General features: G+C 54.2%; 2 protein-coding genes and 2 long non-coding RNA genes across 11 annotated transcripts in view; 1 reads left to right on the top strand and 3 right to left on the bottom strand.

The window, feature by feature from the left end:
- The window catches only part of TNRC6B (trinucleotide repeat containing adaptor 6B), a 237,441-nt gene extending 235,376 nt beyond the window's left edge, over positions 1–2,065 (bottom strand). For 2 of the 5 annotated variants that reach the window (XM_070253655.1, XM_023631472.2), the window contains exon 1: positions 1,377–2,065. The gene's annotated coding sequence lies outside the window, so the exon portion shown is untranslated. The remainder of the gene's footprint in view (positions 1–1,376) is intronic. The other 3 variants (XM_070253657.1, XM_070253656.1, XM_070253658.1) reach the window with 3 other exon arrangements.
- A 144-nt stretch (positions 2,066–2,209) lies between these two features.
- LOC138921138 (uncharacterized) lies at positions 2,210–7,942 on the top strand. 3 transcript variants are annotated; one of them, XR_011433449.1, is made up of 4 exons: positions 2,217–2,372; positions 2,771–3,184; positions 3,809–3,881; positions 7,696–7,942. It is a non-coding gene; the product is annotated as an uncharacterized lncRNA (long non-coding RNA). The 3 variants fall into 3 exon arrangements; XR_011433447.1 differs by lacking the exon at positions 7,696–7,942 and having other exon boundaries at positions 2,210–2,372; positions 2,948–3,184; positions 3,809–5,553; XR_011433448.1 differs by lacking the exon at positions 7,696–7,942 and having other exon boundaries at positions 3,809–5,553.
- Positions 3,764–7,637, bottom strand: LOC138921139 (uncharacterized). The gene is made up of 3 exons (XR_011433450.1): positions 6,561–7,637; positions 5,858–5,995; positions 3,764–4,217 (listed from the first exon to the last, which is right to left on the bottom strand). It is a non-coding gene; the product is annotated as an uncharacterized lncRNA (long non-coding RNA).
- Positions 7,943–13,248: 5,306 nt separating the features above from the next.
- FAM83F (family with sequence similarity 83 member F) overlaps positions 13,249–18,422 on the bottom strand; it is a 31,883-nt gene continuing 26,709 nt past the window's right edge. Inside the window, exons 5-6 of one of the 2 annotated variants that reach the window (XR_011433446.1) lie at positions 13,338–14,961; positions 13,249–13,293 (exon numbers count right to left, since the gene is read on the bottom strand). Coding sequence is in view for 1 of the 2 variants with exons in the window: in XM_023631475.2 (XP_023487243.1) it covers positions 14,912–14,961 (50 nt within the window). In the remaining variant the exon portion in view is untranslated. Of the gene's footprint in view, positions 14,962–18,422 lie in introns of both variants that reach the window. The other variant, XM_023631475.2, reaches the window with a different exon arrangement.

Genomic DNA, 18,422 nt, shown 5'->3' with positions numbered 1-18,422 from the left:
CTACCTACCTAGAGCGATACCGCGCACTGTAGAGGTGCAAGACAATGCGCTGAAAGTCCTGCTTCTTAAGAGGTATTTACATAACCCTACCAAATGAATAAACATAGTTTCAAGGGTAAGATCATTGATGCTTCTCCAAATCAATAGGAAACTGTCATCCTATTGAAATTCCCAACAACAACGAAGGAAATAGCCTCTATTGTTAAACTTTCATAAAATGCTATGATGTAAGATTTCTATACACCTCCTTTCGGTACGCTTAACTGTGGGGGGGAGCAACTAAGGACGTTTTATTCACTATGGAAAAAATATTTCCGTCCAATTTTGTTTTACAATTTTGCTTACATTGTAATACAAATGACCGGCTTGAAATGCGCCTTATTCCTCGCTCCATCTCTATCTAGCACACATGCTTAAAAAAGTAATAAAACAGCCAAAAGATACATGAGAGAGCCAAGAGCCTGAAAGGACTCAGAGTGGTACTCTGTGCCCGAAGACTTGAGGATGGATGGCCCTTAAGGCGCCTGACAAGAGGCTACCGTTCTTGGGTGTCTCCAGCCACTACGCTGTATTTAGCCCACGGGGGGCTAAGAAACCCAACGGTTTGAAACCAAAAGGCGCCAGCTCAGGGGCAGGCAGAAAGCACTCCTGGGGCTGTCTGGTCCGCTGATGTGGCCCCTGCCCCAAGTTTCCTCGAGGCAAGTCTGAATCCGCTCTGGAAGGCGGCCACACACGCAGGGCTCTGGAGTGAGGGGTGCGGGGTGGGAACCCCCGCCCCGGGAAGCAGGGGGCGCATCACCCCGTCACGCAGGTCCTGCACACGGACAGGGACGCGGAGGCTCCGAGGCCTGACGCCTCGCTCCGCCGTCGCCAGGCAGGGGGCCCGGCGGGGCTCCACGGGCCTCGAAGCTCCGCGGCGACGGGGACCCTCCCTGCCCGAGGTCCCCGGCGATGGGAAGCTAACTCGACTCGGCCGGCCCACCCGGAAGCCCTCCCCCAGCTCACACCTGCCGGCGCGTGACGCCCGGAGCCGCGCGCGCCCGCCAGTCCTGGCCCTGCCATTCCGGGCGCCCCTTCCCCGCGTGCTGACGGCCCCGCGTCCCTCCCGCCTCGGGTCAAGCCCACCAGACGCCGGCCCCACGGCGCGCGCTCCCGCCGCCGCCCCCGCCGGGCCCCGAGCGCGCTCCCGCCCTCCCGGCCCTCTGGCCGCCGCGCGCGCGCTCACTCGCGAGGACACGCACACGCTGCGCCTCAGCTTGACAGGCCGGCCCGCGCCGCGCGCTCCCGCGGGCGTCCTCGCCCACCCGGCCGGCCCGCGCTGACTGGGCGGTGCGCGGGCGAAGGAAGGGCGGCGGGGGTCGGGGGTCCTCACTCACCGCCGAGCCGTGCCGGCTCCGAGTGCGCGGCGTTCCGCTGTGAGGCGATGCGCTGCGGTGCGCGCGGTCCCCGCTTCTCCGCAGCTATGGAGGCGACGTAGTAGGGGGACTGAGGGGCGCGGGGGGGTCACTCCCTCCCGCTTCACCTCCCAGAAACACGGGGACCCCAGAAACTAAAAACAAAATAAACAAACTTTCCCCTCCGCCTCCCTCCCCCAAAACCACAACACAAACACTCGGGGGCCCGCCCAGAGCCCCACTCCATTGGCCGCAGGGAGGATGCTTCCGGCTCTCACTGGCTGGCTTTTGTGCCTGTCAAGCTGCTGTTCCGCCCCTCCAATTCCTCGCCGCTGCCGTCGCCCCTCATTGGCTAAGTGCTTCCCGTTTGAAGAGCTAGGATTGGCTGAGCTGCCTGCGCCAATCACTAGGGGACACACCCCCTCAGCATCCCAGAGGCCGCTTCCTCGGTCGCGGACCGGGAGAGGCGAAGGGGAAACTAGAGCATGATGGCGGCCGAGCTCGCTTGGCGCAACCATTGTCTTTTTTCTTTTTTTAGCTCGTTAGTGCCTCGCCCTCGGGCTGTGTCCCCTAAGCTTTTCTCTCCATCCAGTACTGCCTAATAACGGAATCTATACGTGCCGGCTCCTTGATTTATCCCCTCCTAAGTGCTGAGTGTGGGCTGGTTGTGCGTCATTGGACTGTCAGGATGTCACTCTCTAGTCAAAACTTCAAACTATTGGTGGAACAGCAAGAAAACCCGTCCAACAAGGGCTGGTGCCATTGGTTCGACTCCACTGAGTTCTTTCCTGGTACCTTATTGGGCAAATAGGCGCGTCAGTCAGATCTGGATTCGCTGCGCTACAGTTGTTTGCTGGGGAGTTTGGGTCGCCTCTGGTCCTTTGGCCTGGAGTTGATGATGATAATGACTGCCATTTGTCGTCTACTTTGTGCCAACTCCTGTGCTGAGTTCTTTACAGGGATTATCTGGTTAAACCTGTGAGTTTTACATTCTCTAAATTTTACAGATAGGAAACTAAGGTTCCAGAGTGGTTAGGAAGCTTGCTCAAGGTCATCCAGATAGAAAGCAGTTGGTGGACCCGGCATTCGGTCCTAGTTCTGTCTGACTCTAGAGCCTTTGCTCTTTTCACTGTACTTCAGTGCCTCTTAGCCCAGAATCGTACCTGTCAGCCAACCCAACATCTTAAGAAGGTTTCATTCAGAACCCAAGTTCCTCAGTCAGTTTCTGGAAGTGATATTGCTGGGGGCTAAAGCAGTGGAGAGGTTGTCACTGCCTCCACCACATCTTTCCAGCACCCATTCCTCTCCACCCTAAATTAAACAATTTTGGTATTTCCTGACTAGAAGGCCATCTACCTCTATGTTCATTTTCTCAGCTTTGCACATTTCTACCATCTTTGTGAGCCAAGCCTACCTCCCCAACCCCCACCATCTCCAGCTCACTCTTTGGAGAGAGTCCTCAAGAGCCAGAAACAAGGAGAAAGAGAGTCTAAAGAGAGAGAAAGAATAAATTGCTTTAGAGATAAATAATTTATTGCATGCAAATGGAACAGCCCTCCAGCTCTTGGAAAGCTTCCAGAGTAGCCCCCAATGCCGAGCAAGACGTGTGCTCCTGGCTCACGGCCATTGGATTCTTCCTCCGCGGCTGTTTTCAGCGAAGTGAACCCGACATTCTAGCCAGGGGAGGGCAGGATGCTCAGGACCCACTGCCAGAGAGCCACCCCTAGCCTCTGGGACAGCAGTGATCTCCAGGAGCACCGCGCTGGACTCTAGCCCGCATTCTGTCTCGGGTAATTAACTTTTTACCATCCCAAATCCCCATCCCCTGTAGCTTCAGTGGGATCACTGCCCTTGTTTCGCTTCCTCATCCAAGCTGTTGTGTAACCTCATTTGCACAGCTTTAATAATAAAACAACCACTGTAACACAGTAATAACACTCAATACTTATAGCCTTTCAGCAGAGGAAGACAAAGCATTTCACAAACGTCAATTAAGATTAAATGGGAGGTATTCCTCTTAGGACAACTGCCAACAGAAGAGCAGAAGAAAGATCATGAGGCAAATTCTAATAAAGGTCCTAAGAACCTGAATCGTTATAACCACTGCACCATACTAGCATTCCAATATGGAGATTCTGAATCAGAAAACACAATGAACGATAAATGTTTAGGGTCCAAAACCTTCCTTATCTTCACAGTTGGTTGTCTGTACCTCTATCTTAGCCTTTAAACTAGCGCTTGGTTTTATAGTTAATTGTTGGATGCATCTGTCTCCCCAACTCAGTTGTAAGTTCCTTGAAAACAATTGGTGTCATTTTTCATCTTTGTGTCCCTTAAATTGCTCTGATCATAAAAGGCCCCCAAATAAATAATTATCCAGTAAATGTTTATTGAGCCTGTTGGCACTTTCCTAGGGTACGAGGACTACACAGATGAATAAAACACCGCTGCCTTCAGGGACTTCCGTCTAGTGGGAGTGGCCAACAGGTAAACAGATAATCACATGCAGGTGGCTTGGAAGAACGTGGGAGGGACACAGGACTGAATCTTGGTGGCACAGGGATGGCTCTCCAGAAGTGACGTCTACAAGGAGAACTAAAGGATGAACCGTGGTTAGCTAGGCCAGAGGCCGGCAGTGTGTGGGGACCTGCAGCATTTGCTCTCTGGGGGCAGGGAGCAGGATAGGAACACCCAGGAGTGGCCGAAGCCAGTGCTTCCTATGATCTTCGTCTTTGAGGGCCTTCAGTTCTCTCTCTGCTCCACCTCGTGGTCCTTTCCCTCTCCAGGAGAAAGCAGGAAGCCGGAAACTGTCACGCTTGCCCACTTGAGAATAGGAAAATAATTTCTAAATAAGATTTGTTTTTCTGATCATAAAAGTAACATTGAGTAAAGATTCCAGACAATATAGAAAGTTTTAAAGTAGAAAACAAAAGTTCCCCAGCATCCCACTACTGGAGCCAACTGCCATTAAGAAGAGTGTCTTCCCAGACTCTTCTATGAATAGACCCACACAGGGATTTCTTCTTCCAGCAAACAGTGGGGTGCGGTCTAGGGTCTTGTCTGCACTCTGAGAGCTCTCATTGCTCAGAACTGCAGCTTCGGATGGAACCTGTCCTCACTTTCTATACTTACGGGAAGGAAGCCAATAAAGCAACCAAATATTTATTGTGGAGGATGATGGTTTCAAATTCCTGTCACAGCAAATGACAAATTACCACCTGTTACAGGACTTTGGGGCTTGCTCTAACTAGTGTGGAGTCACTGGGTGGGGGGGGGGGGGGGGGGTCTGCTGTGCTCACTGCCCTAGGCCTTACAGGCATGCTTTGCTTTGGAGGCCTTGGAGTCAGTCCATGCCCTGAAAAGGCAGCCCAGGGCCGAGGATGACGTGCTAGGGTGTTCTCCTAAGCCCTGTCTCATTTCTTCTCTGCATGCTACTTCGGGAAAACATTTTTTGTTTATTTGTTTGTTCCAACCCACCCAGCTTTGAGAGCAAAAAGACTCATCAAGCCCTGCACACTTGTATGCAGGCCAAGTGCAGTATGTTCTTGGAGCGCTGTCCTATTCTTAGAGCTCTATATGTGGTGTTCTATACAGTTGGCGTTTTGCTGGAGGGGAAGGCAGATTAATGAGTGATAGCTGCCTTGGATGGCTACCAAAAGTGCTCTAAGCCATTCCAAGCAACAGGCCTTCCTTTTTTCCCTTGAGAGATTGTTCTGTGATCCCTGAACACATTGCATTGGCCTGGACAAAATCCAGTCCAACGGGAATTTCTGTGAACGATTCTGCAATGACCCACGAGCTTGGGGTGACATAGCCAGCTGGATCTGCTCCAGCTCTGATTTCTGTGGCAGAGGAGAGCTCCCTCTACCCTTTGCACTGGCCTCTCATTGCTATGAGACATTTGGAAGTGTTTGTAAAGCATTCTCCAATTCTCCAAATGTATAACCATGGGAAGATCCCTGTAGAGGAGCCTAATCCGGAAGAAAGAGGACAGCCGACAGCTGACACTGCTCACTTGGGCAGTGGGTGTGGCCACAGCCAAGGCCAGGAGCATTAGGGGAGGGGAACTTTCTAGAGGGTGCTGATTACAGAAGACATGCTCATAAGCATATCTTACATGTCTGGTAGCATTTATTGTGCAAATAAAGCCCTTGTGACAGATGCTGTGCCACTTGTAAATCACCTCTCACTTCTTATGACCACACTTCCTGAAAGGCTCCTAGTGAAGCAGCAAACACTGAACCTTCCTGTGTGCTGTGTGCCAATGCTGGACCCACGGGGGTTCACAAGAGAACCAGGAGATGTGGCTGTTAATACTAGCTACTCTTTCACGAACACTGCTGTGTGTCACACACCGTACTGAGGCCTTTATGTGGATCGTCGTAGTTAATCTTCACAACAACCGTGGTTATTGCCATTTTCCAGATAGGGAAACTGAGGCACTGAAGGGCTGACTGACTTACCCCAGGTCACCACAGGTAATAACCTCGTGGCTGAACGCAGGCAGCCTGGTCCCAGTAAGCTCTTTTCCATGTCGCTGTGTTGCCCCTGAGATGTCTACCTTGAGAACGCCACAGTGCAGCTGGGGAGACAACCAGCCCCTGCAAATGAACAGTTGCCCGTATAGCCTTTATCAGCTCTTTCCTACAGACTCAGGGAAAGAGGTGCACCATCCTGGCTAAATTACTGCCTCTGAAGGTCCTGTCTCCTCATCCCAGTTGGGATCCGGCTCTCCTCCCACCCCCGTCAAAATAGCCTCCTTCCTCCCTGTCCTTTTTCCTCTATTTCCTTTTCTCATTTTCTTAAATAATGACCCGTGGCCATCTCCACCATCGGGGCTCCCTCATTCTTTAAACCTGGCTTCCAGCCCTAACTCTACTGACACTCATTTCTCTAAGCTCATCTATGACCTCCTGTGGCCAAGATCCAAGAGACTTTCTCAGTCCTGGTTTCCATGGCTGCACCACTACATTTTACTCTGAGAATCTTCTCCTGGCTTCCCGAAATAGGCAGCTTCCCTCCTACCTCTACAACTGTTCATGCTCCTTTTCATACCACCTCTTTCTCCAAGCTCCTTCAGAGGAATCTGTCTGCTCCTCTCTCCTTATGCTGCCTTCTGGGGCAGTGGGGGTGGGGGTAGGGAGCGGGTCATTGTCCTGCCTTCACCTCTAAGATTGTGGTTTCAGCTCTTCATCTGCAGCCTGTTTCTTCACTTGCAGTGAGACATGGAGGAAGTCATGTAAACTCTCTGAGCTTCAGTCTTCTCATTTCTAAAGCAAATACATTGAATCAGATTTGTTATTCTACACTCTAAGGTAAATGATAAAACCTAAAGTTTTTAGGCATACGCTATGCCAGGCAGGACTGGCTATATAATTTGTGGCTGTGCAAAGGAAAGCATGGGGCTCCTGGTTCCAAAATTATTAAGAGTTTCAAGACAGCAACAGCAGAGCATTAAACCAAATGTGGGACCCTTTGCCTTCTGACTGTGGGGACCTGTGGCAGTGTGGAGGTCACATGCCTGTGAAGCTGGCCCTAGTGCCAGGCTTAATAAGAATTTTATATGTCTTAACTTATTCAGTCCTCATGACAACCTTATAAGGTAGATACAGATGAGGAAACTAAGGCAGAGAGAGGTTAAGTAACTGTCCAAGGTTGTGTTTTTTAATTGGTGGAGCTGAGAAAAGTAATACCTGTTGGTCGGGGTTGTTGTGAGAGTCACAGTAAAGCGCGGTTCCCTCCCCCGGACCCTCAGGAGGACTTACTGGCGGCCCCTCAGCTGGGCCACAGCCTCTCCTTCCTCAGTGAGTTGCCCGTGCAGTTTCTGCTGCCTAGGATGCCCTTCCTCCCGCCCCTGTATGGAGGGCTACACTTCCTGCAAAGCTCACCCAAGCTCCTTCTCCTCTAAGGGGCTTTGGGAGCAGAGAACCGAGGCCCACACTTCTCCTCTCCCTATGCTCTCAGCACCCTATGCGGAGTCAGACCCACTCCTAGCCTGGCCCTGGGGATTATTTATAGCCTTCAGAGTGTTTGCTTCCCATTACTTACCCTCTTGAGGCTCACAGATAACCAGTCCTACAAGCTAGAGAGAAAACTTCTTTAAATCTCTCTCCACAACCTTACCACAGCTTGTGGAAGACTGGCTTACCCGCCAGACTGAGAGGCCTCGAGGGCAGATACTATATCTGAACCTTCACTATGTCATGGATGCTTATAATTCTCTTGAAAGAGTTCTTTCTAGGCTCTGAAACTTTACCTGGAATGTCTTGCCTCATTCTCCCCTCCCCCATTCATTCCTCAGAGATCACCTCCTCCTCCAGGAAGCCTTCCTTAACCTCTACCCTCAGGTTGAGGTAAGTACTTGTTCTGGGCTTCCACACCCCCTGTGCTTCCCCATTATAATGCTTGCCTCCCTGTGTCCATCTTCCCAACCAGGTTATGAATACCCTCAGGGCAGAGACCAGGTCTGTCTTATTACAGTGCCTGGGACACAGTAAGTTCTCAATGTGTTTGTTTGAACAAATGAATGAATAAAAGTAAATATAAAATACATGTTGGTTAAAACTCCAGGCTCTTTTATGGCCCTCACCACAGGGCTGGGCATCTGATGGATACTTATGTAAACTTATGAAATGGATGAAAACCAACAACTCCAGAATTTCTGGTAAGAGGGCTTAGTGGCAGCAAGCTGGTTGGGGGAGGGGGACTGGGGGTTCCTCTTGAGAGAACAAGGCCAAAGTGAGGGTCCAGGTGTGACAGCTGGGAGCTCGTGTTGGGAGCGTGGAGGAGAGGTGTCCTGGGCCAGGGGTCGGCAAACAAGGGATCGTGCTCCAAATCCAGCTGCTGCCTGTTTTTGCATAGCTCGCGAGCTATGAATGATTTTACATTTTAAATGATTGGAAAAAATTAAAAGAAGAATATTTTGTGACACATGGAAATTATATGAAATTCAAATTTCAGTGTCCATAAAGTTTCATTGGGACCCAGCCGCACCCACTTGTTTACATACTGTCTGTGATTGCGCTAGTGCTACCTAGCAGGAGCTGTGACAGACACTTCAAGTCTGCCAAGCCTAGAATATCTACCATCTGGCCCTTTACAGAAAAAGTTTGTGACCCCTGGCCTCTGTTGTCGGCTCTCACCCAGAGGAGGAAGGAGACACCCTGCCAGCTGGCCACAAGGTGTCAGCATTTCACCGCGGGGCTCCAGCCGTGTGCTCCAAGGAAGCACAGCCAGAGTTAGGGTCCGCCGCCACAACTCAGTGCTGGCCCTCGAGCTCCTCCCAGTCCAGCTGGGGAGATGGCCTGGGCCGTAGTCACCGGGCGAGCGAGTGAGTGAGTGAGCACCAAAGGCCAGAAGAAAGCTGGGAGGCTGTGGAGTCTACGCACAGGCCTGGCTTTGAAGCCCAGGGGCTTGGTCCAGGTTGGCAGGCTCATCTGGATGTGCTGTTTCTTTGGATTGGGTTTACTGTGTATTTGATATACTAAGGAGTCTCCAAACAAACTAAAACTGTTCATTTTACCCACAACTGTCAATCAAGAAAAGCTGTGGACTTCCGCACAACCAGGTAAGACTGCAGCCCTCCTCCAGGCCCGGAACCAACAAAGCCACAGAGCGGAGGCGGGGACGGGCGTGCAGGGGGAGGAGCCAGGCAGGGCGGCTCACAAACGGCAGCTCTGGCAGCTCTCCACCCTTTCAAACCTGGGCCTGAAACTTCTTCCAGGTAGACAAGCATTTAGACATGAGTGCCAGCAGCTCAACATGAAAGTGGCAAATACACGGGGAAGGAGCAAGAGAGAGGGTCCAGGAGAAAGTGTCCCAAGAGGGAAATGACTAACCACCCAATAGAACACACTGTCAGCAGCACGGGTGGGCTCTGAGCTTCTGGCTGTTAGCCATGGCGCTCAGCACTGTACCCCCAACAGCCGCCGGAAAGTGGGACCAAAATGATCCCCAGTTACACATCAGGGAACAAGTTCGGGATGTGAAGCAGCTTGCTGGCTCTTTTGGCTAACAGGTGGCAGAGTGGAGCATCCAGCCTGAGCCTGTCCGTTGTGAAGACCGTCCTCTCGCCACCACACGCCTCCGCTAAGACTGCAGCAAGTGGCGCCCCCACAGGGCCCTGAATCCATGAGCGCCACCAGGGCTTCCTCACTCACCCTTCCTCCCAGACCTAGCGCACAGCAAATGTCCACTGAATGGGCAAATGAATGAAGCCTTCCAGATGCTGCAGCGAAGTGCCTTTCCTTGTCCAATCACCTCACTTCCAAGACCTTCCAGGAAGAGATGAGCCAGGGAGCCCAGGCTGCACGCAGGAAATAGGAATCACCAGGCATGCTTCTTGGTTCTTGGTTCTTGGCACAGGCTGGGGTCTTTTCCTTGCTTGTGCCCAGGGGACGTGGCCTCTGCGGGCATACGGCCTGTTCTTGCCTTTTCCTCTTTCCTCCTCCAGGCTCCCCACACTCTTGCTGGCTTCCGTAGCATGTCCTAGTTGGTCTGCTACGACGTGGGCATCTGTTCCTGGAGCTGCTTTTTAGTGGTGCAGACAATGCCTAACATCTGGCCACTTTTCTGATGAAAACTTGTCTCCAGCTGCCTGTCACTTACAAAGGCCACATGATGCAGTGACAGTGCTCTAGGAGGGCCTGAAGAGCCAGATTCTAGCCCTTCCTATGACTTGCTGGGGGCCTTTGGACAAATTTCCTCACCTCAAGGCCTGTCTCCTCCCCTGCTTTTGTGTTAGCCTTTGAAAGAAGCATGCACACAGGTCATCCTTGAGCAGCCAGAGAAGCCTGGAGACCTGGGCCTGCCCCGGCTGGAGCGACTGGGAGATGAGGACTGTCCACTGGGGACATATGCCGAAGGAGAAGCCTTCCCAGAGGAGAGGATTCAAACAGGAAGGACTTTTGATAAACCCCGTCCTTGAGAAATTAATTTGAAGAGAGCAGAATCCTGTTTGGCTTCCACATGCAATCTCAGAGGTCAGAACAAGACTGAAAGGGTCACAATCAACTCTGGAGCCTCAGACAGCGCCCACATCAACCAGGCTGGCTTATCCTATCAAGTGGCTGACATGTTTTCAATCATTTTACAAATAGGTATTAACCAACAGTGGAGACAGCAGTGAGCCAGACAGACGATGTCCTGGTCTCCAGGCTCAGGAACCCCAAGGACAGAATGGGTACCTCGTGTGCCGGGCGGCAGCACATGCTGCCCGAGCCGGTATCAGGAAGCAGGGCCTTCCTCAGTTCATAGCTGGGAGGGCAGAAGCTTCACAGGCGAGGGGTGGGAAGTTCAGGCCTGCCTAACTCTGCGAGGCCTCTGGCTGATCTAGTCTAAGAACACCCTCACGTCTGCACCTGCCACCTCTCAGACTTCTCTGAGGTATCTCTCGACCTTGGTCTGGCCCAGCTTGTTGAGCCCGGGGCACCTGTTCTGCACCAAACCACCAAACCTCCTGTCACTACAACAGCAGTGCAGACAATCACAGTGACAGCCGCTGGGTCTTCCAGGCAGGGAGGAAAGACTGGTGCATAGCCAAACGATAAACGATACCCACCGTGCGTGGCAGGGCTAATTAGCTGCTAAGGGGGCTTTGTCGATGTTCACTCAGATTGTGGTTGTGACACTGCACAGAGCAATTCCCACCCAGCCTGACTGGAGGAGTGTGGAAGACTCTGTTGTCTGCCTTGACTGCCTTCTGAAGTGGGGACACTGCTGGGCACACACAGGTATGTCCCACGGTGCTTTCCATGCAGGACTGAAGGAAGGGGAACAGATTGGGACGAAATGTGACAGGGCACTGAGTGGAGTGAGGCAGATGTGTGCACATAAACACACCTGTTCTGGGGAGTACAAGGCAGGGAAGAGCTAAGCCAGGTAACTGGAACAAAGATGGAAGATGCTTTACGTCAGTCACAGAAAGCAAAATCTGGCAAGTCAACCAGCCTCTCTGGGCCAGAGCGTCCTGCCCAAAAAAGGTGACTGTTTTACACGGGCGCGCACAGGAAAGCAGCTCAGAGAAGCAGCTCGGGGGCCTTGGGGCTGCAAAGCAGAGAGCCGGCTTTGTCAACCGGGGTGACTTTACCCCCGGGGGACATTTGGCAGTGCCTGGAGACATTTTCGGTTGTCTCATCTGGAGGGGTGCTACTAGCATTAATAGGTAGAGGCCAGGGGTGCAGCTAAACATCCCACAGTGTGTAGGACAGCCCTTCCCCTAGCAGAGAATTTTGTGGCTCCAAAGTGTCACTAGTGTCAAAGGTGAGAAACCCTGAGCTGGAGGAGCAGGCTCAGAGCTGCGCTTTCTGTGATGTGGGATTTTGAGAGCCGTGTACTTCCTCATTTGAAACATGGGGACAGTAAGACCTGAACTGCTCAACACACAACTTTGTGAAGCTCAAACCCCAAATACACAGGAAAATTTTTTGTGAACTCTAAAGGGCTCTTTCCCAAGCTTTTCTTAGTTTGAAACCTGCACAGTGACTGGCATGTAATAGGCACTCAATAAATTATAAAAAGTGTCACAGTAAAAAAAAAAAAAAGCCCACTTCCCCTCTCTCCTGTTTCCTCCATATCTCAAGGCTGCCTTTTTCGTCTAGCTTTTCTATTAAGTTCTATACAGGCAGAGGGTAGGGGTGTTGGCAGAGGCTGTCTTGAGGGCACCCTTGAAGGATCAGGGATAGGACTAACCATACCCGAGGACAGCTGACAAAAGAGCCTGGGAAGTTTTGCCAAATCTCAAAGGAAAGGCTCCCAGTCCCACGCAGGAGTCCGGTGCTTCCTGCTCCTGTGGGGCAAGATCCAGGGTGGCGGCAGCCCCCGGGGTCTCAGCCCTTAGCTGCCTCTGCTCCTCGGAAGCCAGCCTTCCCAAGGAGCTGCACCAGTCATTGACACTCAACCTACAGAAGCTGGACTCAGAAAGTGGGCAGGTTGGGGGGACCGGGGGGGGCGGAGCAGGGAGAGCAGCGAAGCCAGGCCCCGCCCTGAGAGTGCCCTTCCACCCTGTTCCTCCCGGAGCCCTTCCGACATTACCAGCCTTGTGGAAGCTGCTGCAGCGGGACCAAGGGCATGATCTACCCTTGAACTTGTCATCCAACTGGGAAGGCCAGATGTACCCTTGAGATTCGATGAGAGAGAGAATCTTTCACCAAGTATGTGCAAGCGCTGGAACGGAGGGCAGATGTGCTAAAAACTGAGAAGCCAAGAGGCAGAACAGAGCGGGCTGGAGCTCAGGCAGACGAGCAAACGTTAGGAGCCGCATTTTAGGACTTCAAGATCCTCAGCAATCTTTGGACTGCCGTCTCTTCCCGAGCATCTCAGGGCTGGAGGGGGTCAGAGGCCATCTTGTCCCAACCTCTGTGAGGGAATGAGGAACCTGTGAGCGGTGCCCCGCCTCCCAGGCCAGCGCTTGTCCCATTCCACTGCGTTGCTTCGTCAACATACAGCCTCCCACCTGCCTTTGTTTCTGTGAAGGAAGTGAGAATAACCCCATCTTGGCACCGGGAAGAACTGCGGCAGGAAGGCAGGCCTGGCTCAAGGCTGCAGGGACTTGGAACTTCCCATCTGCGTCCTCCCACCCGGCAGGCAGGGGAGGGGAAAGGATGCCGCAGGCCTGCTTCTCTCCTAGGGGCGGCACAGGACGCCCGTGGTGGAATCCCTCAGGAGCCGGTCCCTTCCCCAGGCCTCCTCCCTTGTCCCCAGAGGCGTCCATTCTCCTCACCGAGGGTGATCTCTTTGCCCCACTGCAACTGACCCACCTCGTGTCCCACACTGTCAAGGTGACCACGCCCCCCGTTTCCCATGTCTCCATTCCTTCCCCTCCAGAACAAGCATGTGCCACACTGCCAGGCCTTGGTGCATAAGGAAGCACTTCTCAGGAAGCGTTTAATCCTCACAAAAGCTCAGGAGGCGGGTCAGGGCCCCTTGCACCCCACCTCCCAACACCTCAGAAGCTAACCTCAGGGTGAACAGAGGAGCCTGGGAACCCGCTCACCCTTCCTTTCCCTGCCCCTCCCCACCGCCAGAGAGGCCAGGTTCTTCTCGACCGCGTGGTGCCGTCACCCTTCCTGCTTTCTCAAAGGACGCCTGGTTCACCTCAGCGCCGTCAACGCTCCCCGCTCGCCTCTTACGTCAGCCACCTCGCAGACATCTGAGGCCCTCCCCAGCTGCTGCTCGTGCCCCAGGGTTTTGCAGAAGGAAAGACACAGGAGAAGAGTTTGGTTCAGAAGGAAAAGGCTGAGAGAGGCTGTGCACGGTGCTTTCACAGGGCCCGCAGCCCTCGGCTCCCCTGGGCGCTGAGCCTCAGCACCCCAAGGCAGGGCCGGCTCGCACAGCCGCAGTTTGGCAAGTTCTCCATTGTCCATTCGAGAACTCTGTCCTCAGAGCCCCCAGTCCCACAAGTGGGGAGTGGGCAGTGTGCGATTTTAGGCTGGGCTCCCTGGCCCGGCGTCCTGGCAATTAGGCCAGGCTGCTTTGGGGAGGCTGAGGCTTCTAAATACAGCCTGGCTTTTGGCAGGAGGCTAAGGCTGGTCTTCGGCTGAAATGTAACTAGAGAAGGCACGGAAGTGCTGGCTGGTGAAGGGGACCAAGGGCCACCTCGGGGATGGGGGACAGGACAAATGCTCCAGTCTGCAGGGCCCAGCCTCCCACACCACCCTAACTGGCCCTCTGCCAAGCTCTCTCTCCCTGCCTTGGGCTGCAAATCAAGGCACGTTAAGGGGAGGTAGCGGCCCCCGGTACAGGCACGAGAAGAACCACCGTATGGGGTGGCAGCAGGCAATAGCCAAGGAGGCCGAGACCGCCTGGGGCAGAGACTGCCAAGACAGTGCAGGCCAGGCGGAAAGGAGACCTCAGGAGAGGGCTCTCAAAATGGCAGTGTCAAATTCTGCCACTGGCTAGGGGGAGGGCTTCCCCTCATTCATTCAGCCTAGTGCAGGAGCCTGCAGGGACCCAGCCAGGAAGGCCGCAGCAGCCAGTGCCCTAGCTGTCCCAGCTGCACCTTCCACCTTGAGTTCGGAGGCTGGAGCAAGACTGGATCCTTGGCTCAGAGCCCTGTCCTCTTCCCTTTTATTCCACCAAACCTCCTTGGGGGCCCAGAAGCACCAGGAAGCCCAGAGAAAGAGTAGTCAGGGGGCTTGGGCTGCTCTGGAGTCCCTAGCACATTCAGGTATAAAGACATGGGCTCACTCCCTCTAGGGACCTGCAGGGCGAGGCTGGCCCAGTGGAGGGAGGGGGTCAAGCATAAAGGAGAGCGGATACTAGTCAAACTTCCACTTCATGTAAACAAGGAGGCGTGACCCCCGCCCGGCCACCGACAGTCTCGTGGAGGCGTGTGATTGTCTTGAGATGCTGCAGAGCCTCACATCTGGAAGTCAGGGTCCCTGAGGCCAGGATGAAGGCTGCTGGGGCAGGAGGCCAGCAGGGGTCCAACGTGCAAACTGGTGCAGAGTTTGGCCTGTGTTCTCCACAGGACAGGACAGGGGGGCATCCACAGGTCCTGCCCACGGCTGGCCCGTGGCTCAGGAAATCACGCAATTGTTGGCCTTGGTGGGACCGGGGCTTGTTTTACCTGCAGAGACAAGGGACACAGGCAGGAAGGGTGTGAATGAAGTGCTCGGTGGACTCAGCTCCAGCCCCTCTCCTCTGCCCTGCCCACACCTCAGATCTGGGGGCTGGGGTCCCTGTCTCCCTCCCAAGCTGCTGATCTGGAGACCAGGTCAGTGGGGTCCCCAGGAAAGTACAAGGACTATCCTGACAGCCTCAGCAAGATTGCCCCTAGTCAGAACATCAAGGGATCCGCCATCTCCTGACCTCAGCAGGCTGCTGGGAAGGATCCATACCCCAAGTCAACAACTACAATCGATGACTTAAAAGTCTTGCCAAGAGGCGGTTTAGCTGAGACCACGCACAGCCTCACAGCTTACAAAGCACAGCCCCAGTCATTCTCTCAGGTAGTCCTCGTGGGCGGCTGCGCTGCAAGAAGGTATCATCAGTCCCCTCTTACAGGTGAGGGCAGCGGGGCCACCAGCTCCCAGGGCCAGCCAGTGCCAGCGCCACCACCTGGTCTTCCAAATCCAGTCTCAGCTCCCTCTGCCATGCAGGCTGCCTAAGATGGAAGAGGAAAGCTTGTGCTTCAGGAAGGGTCAGCAGGCTGACGGAGAGCCGGGCACTGTGGCGTGGACCACAGGCTTAGGGAGGCGGTGTGAAGGTAGAGGCTGGAGGGCACGCACTTCACTGAGAGGAGAGGAGGACGAGGGAAAGCTGTTCTTCTCCAGGCCAGAGAAGCACGTTTCTCCTCCTCCCAGGCCCCTTCCATCCATTTCTACTTCCTTTATATTCCCAAGCAGAGACCAGCAGGGTCTTGGGCAGGACTCCTGCTGTCGAGGGAAGCGGGGAGCTGCAAGGCAGACACAGGCACCTCCTGGCTTGCCTGCGAGGTGCTGGGCCGTTGGATCCGTGTCCTGGCGTGCTGGCTGCCTTTCTCCCAGGTGGAAGCTGCCGAGTTATGTCCTGCCGGTTCCTTCCCACTTTGCAAGGGTCATCTCCCCGGTGCTCACACCAACTTCTCATATCACTTCAGCCATGAATTTAATCAAGGTGGCTTCTGTCTCCTCTCCTGGGCCATTAGCAAGAGAGACACTGAGCAGGCCCGAGTGGAGCCCTTTCCCCCTGCCCTGCTCCGCTAACCACTGCCTTCTCTGGGCCGGACTGAACTCTCTCCTTGGGACTTGCTACAAGTCCAGCTGAGCCTCCTTAGAGGCCTCGCTGACAGCTTTAGAACTGAGAGGAGGCAGGAGGGGAGCCAGGTGACTGCGCCCCCCACACGCAGGGCTCCGAGGGTCAGGAGCTTCGTCGTGTTCCACGGCGGTGCTGTCTCTGGTGCAGCTCTGCTGAAGTGATCACATTCTGCTGTCCCACAGTCCCCTCTCTGATGCAATGGACACATCCGTCCCCACTTGTTCTCCTTAGTGGCTTGTTTTATTTGCTTGCCCAACTGAGCAGATGTGAGTTCCTCCCAGAGGCAGTGGCAGCATTTTGGAGGCGGGATTCTAAAGCAGGGGAAGGAGCGCAGCTTGGGGTGGGGAGGGCAGGAGCCTGAGAGGAGCCTGCTTCCCAAGCCTGAGCTCTGCCCGGCTCCTTCTCCCTTCCCGACGAGGCTGGGAGCAGGGGGCAGTGCCTGTGTTCACAGGGCGTGCGTCCCATTCCCCCACTCATTTTATTAGGCTGGATGAAAGCCTGGAGACATAACTTTATACTCAGAATTCATCTCTGTGCCTCTGACAGAGGAACCGGTTTGAGGAAAAATTCTGTGTTCCAGCATCCCTTCTGTGCACACTGATTGGGAGTCCACCATGTGCGGGTGTTCAGCAAGGCTCTGAGGCAACTCAGACCTGCCAGATTAATAGGGAAGAATCCATAAACAGCCCCCAAATGGGTGGCTCAAAGGAGGCTTGGGAGAGAAAGTCCAGCTTCAAAGGGAGGTGACACTGGAGTGAGACTGAAAATGGGGGTGGGAAGTGGGAGGAGGGGGGTGGCAAGAAGCAAGGGCTGGAGGGAGAGCCAGCCTAGGCATCAGGACTTGTCTGTCATGCAGGGCTCGTCTGTCAGGCCCTGGCTAGTCTGGTTTAGCTGGCAGGAGAGAGGTGACAAGGACGTGGGCTCTACCTCCCTATAGGTTTCAGGACACTACATTCTTCCTTTCTGGGAGATTCTTCCCCTGGATGTCCACATAGCTCTCTCCCTCCCTCCCTTCAAGTCTCTGCTCAGATGCCCATCTGTCAGAGAGGCCTCCCAGATCACCCGTTATAAAAGGGTCACTGCCCTCCCCTGCCCCATCTCTCCAGTGCGGTATTCACTCCATAAGAGCAGGGACTTTGCTCGTTTTGTCCACCGCTGTACCAAGAGCTCGAAACAGTGCCTGGCACAGAGCAGACACTGCACAGACATGTATCTGCTGGATAAAGTGAGGACGAGGCAGTGCGCTACTTCAGGGTTCACCAATACCTACAACAATAGCGGCCTCGATAGGTGCTGGCTGGGTGACCTATGTGCCCTCACTCACCTAGCTGGGGATGTAAGCCCTGGATAGGTCCAAGAGAGCCCACGGGGCAGGGGGATTATGACATCTGCCAGTGAGAATAAGGTCACCTGCCTCTTCTCTAGAGCCGAGCGGGATCAGTTCCTCGAAGGACGCTCTCCCAGCTCCCCTGACCCGTGCTAAGTGATCGGGACCCGGCTGGGAACAGTGCTCAGGTTCACCGCATCAGACTGCAGCCTCCAAACACCAGCTGGGGCCTGACCCACGCTCCTCAGGAGCGACACTGAATTTTGAAATTCCGTCTTGACAAGATAGCTCTTGAGGAACTAGAGGCCGACAGGTCCCTTACAGAGCTCCAAACCCAGAAGCACTTCCTCAACCTCCCATCCCGGACAGGGGCCCAGATTTCCAGGAGAGAGATCCAAGACCTTCAGGCCCCAGGGATGACACAGGTGAGCCTGAGGTCCCCGAGTCCAGGAGCCCAGTGGCCATAGCACTAGGAGCCAGACCACACCGCCAGCCAGGGTGGCCCATCCACGCATGAATCAAGGGAACCAGGAGAGTTCTGGAAAGATAACTGCCACTGCAGTCGCTTCAGAGAATTCTGGGAAGAAAGCGTGAGCCCAGGGGACCTTGGAAGGTAGAGGCCCAGAGGCGCTCTGGGGCGTAAATGCCACTCTCCTCTTCCTCTCCACTGGTGGGATACCAGCGAGAGAGTCAATCGTATTCAGGCCTCAGCCCTTCCAAACAGTCTTTAAAGATGTAGGGAAATGGTGCCAGCCATAACCTTCCTGAGACAGTCATAATGCCTCATGCAAGACCCTGGGAGGGAGAGACCACACGGCCCTTTTCTCACTGTGTAACCATCAACTCAGGGGCTCACCTCTGCACCTCTAAGGTCTTGTCTGGGGAAGGATGTCAAAAGGCAGGGTGGTTGTCAGTTGTGTGTGAAAGCACTGAGCACTCGCCAGGTGCTCAGCAAAATTCTGGGC

This window comes from Equus caballus, chromosome 28 (genome assembly GCF_041296265.1).
Source record: "Equus caballus isolate H_3958 breed thoroughbred chromosome 28, TB-T2T, whole genome shotgun sequence".
Lineage (NCBI taxonomy): Eukaryota > Metazoa > Chordata > Mammalia > Perissodactyla > Equidae > Equus > Equus caballus.
Note: the sequence above shows the minus strand (reverse complement) of the source record. Positions and strands in the feature narration are given on the sequence as shown.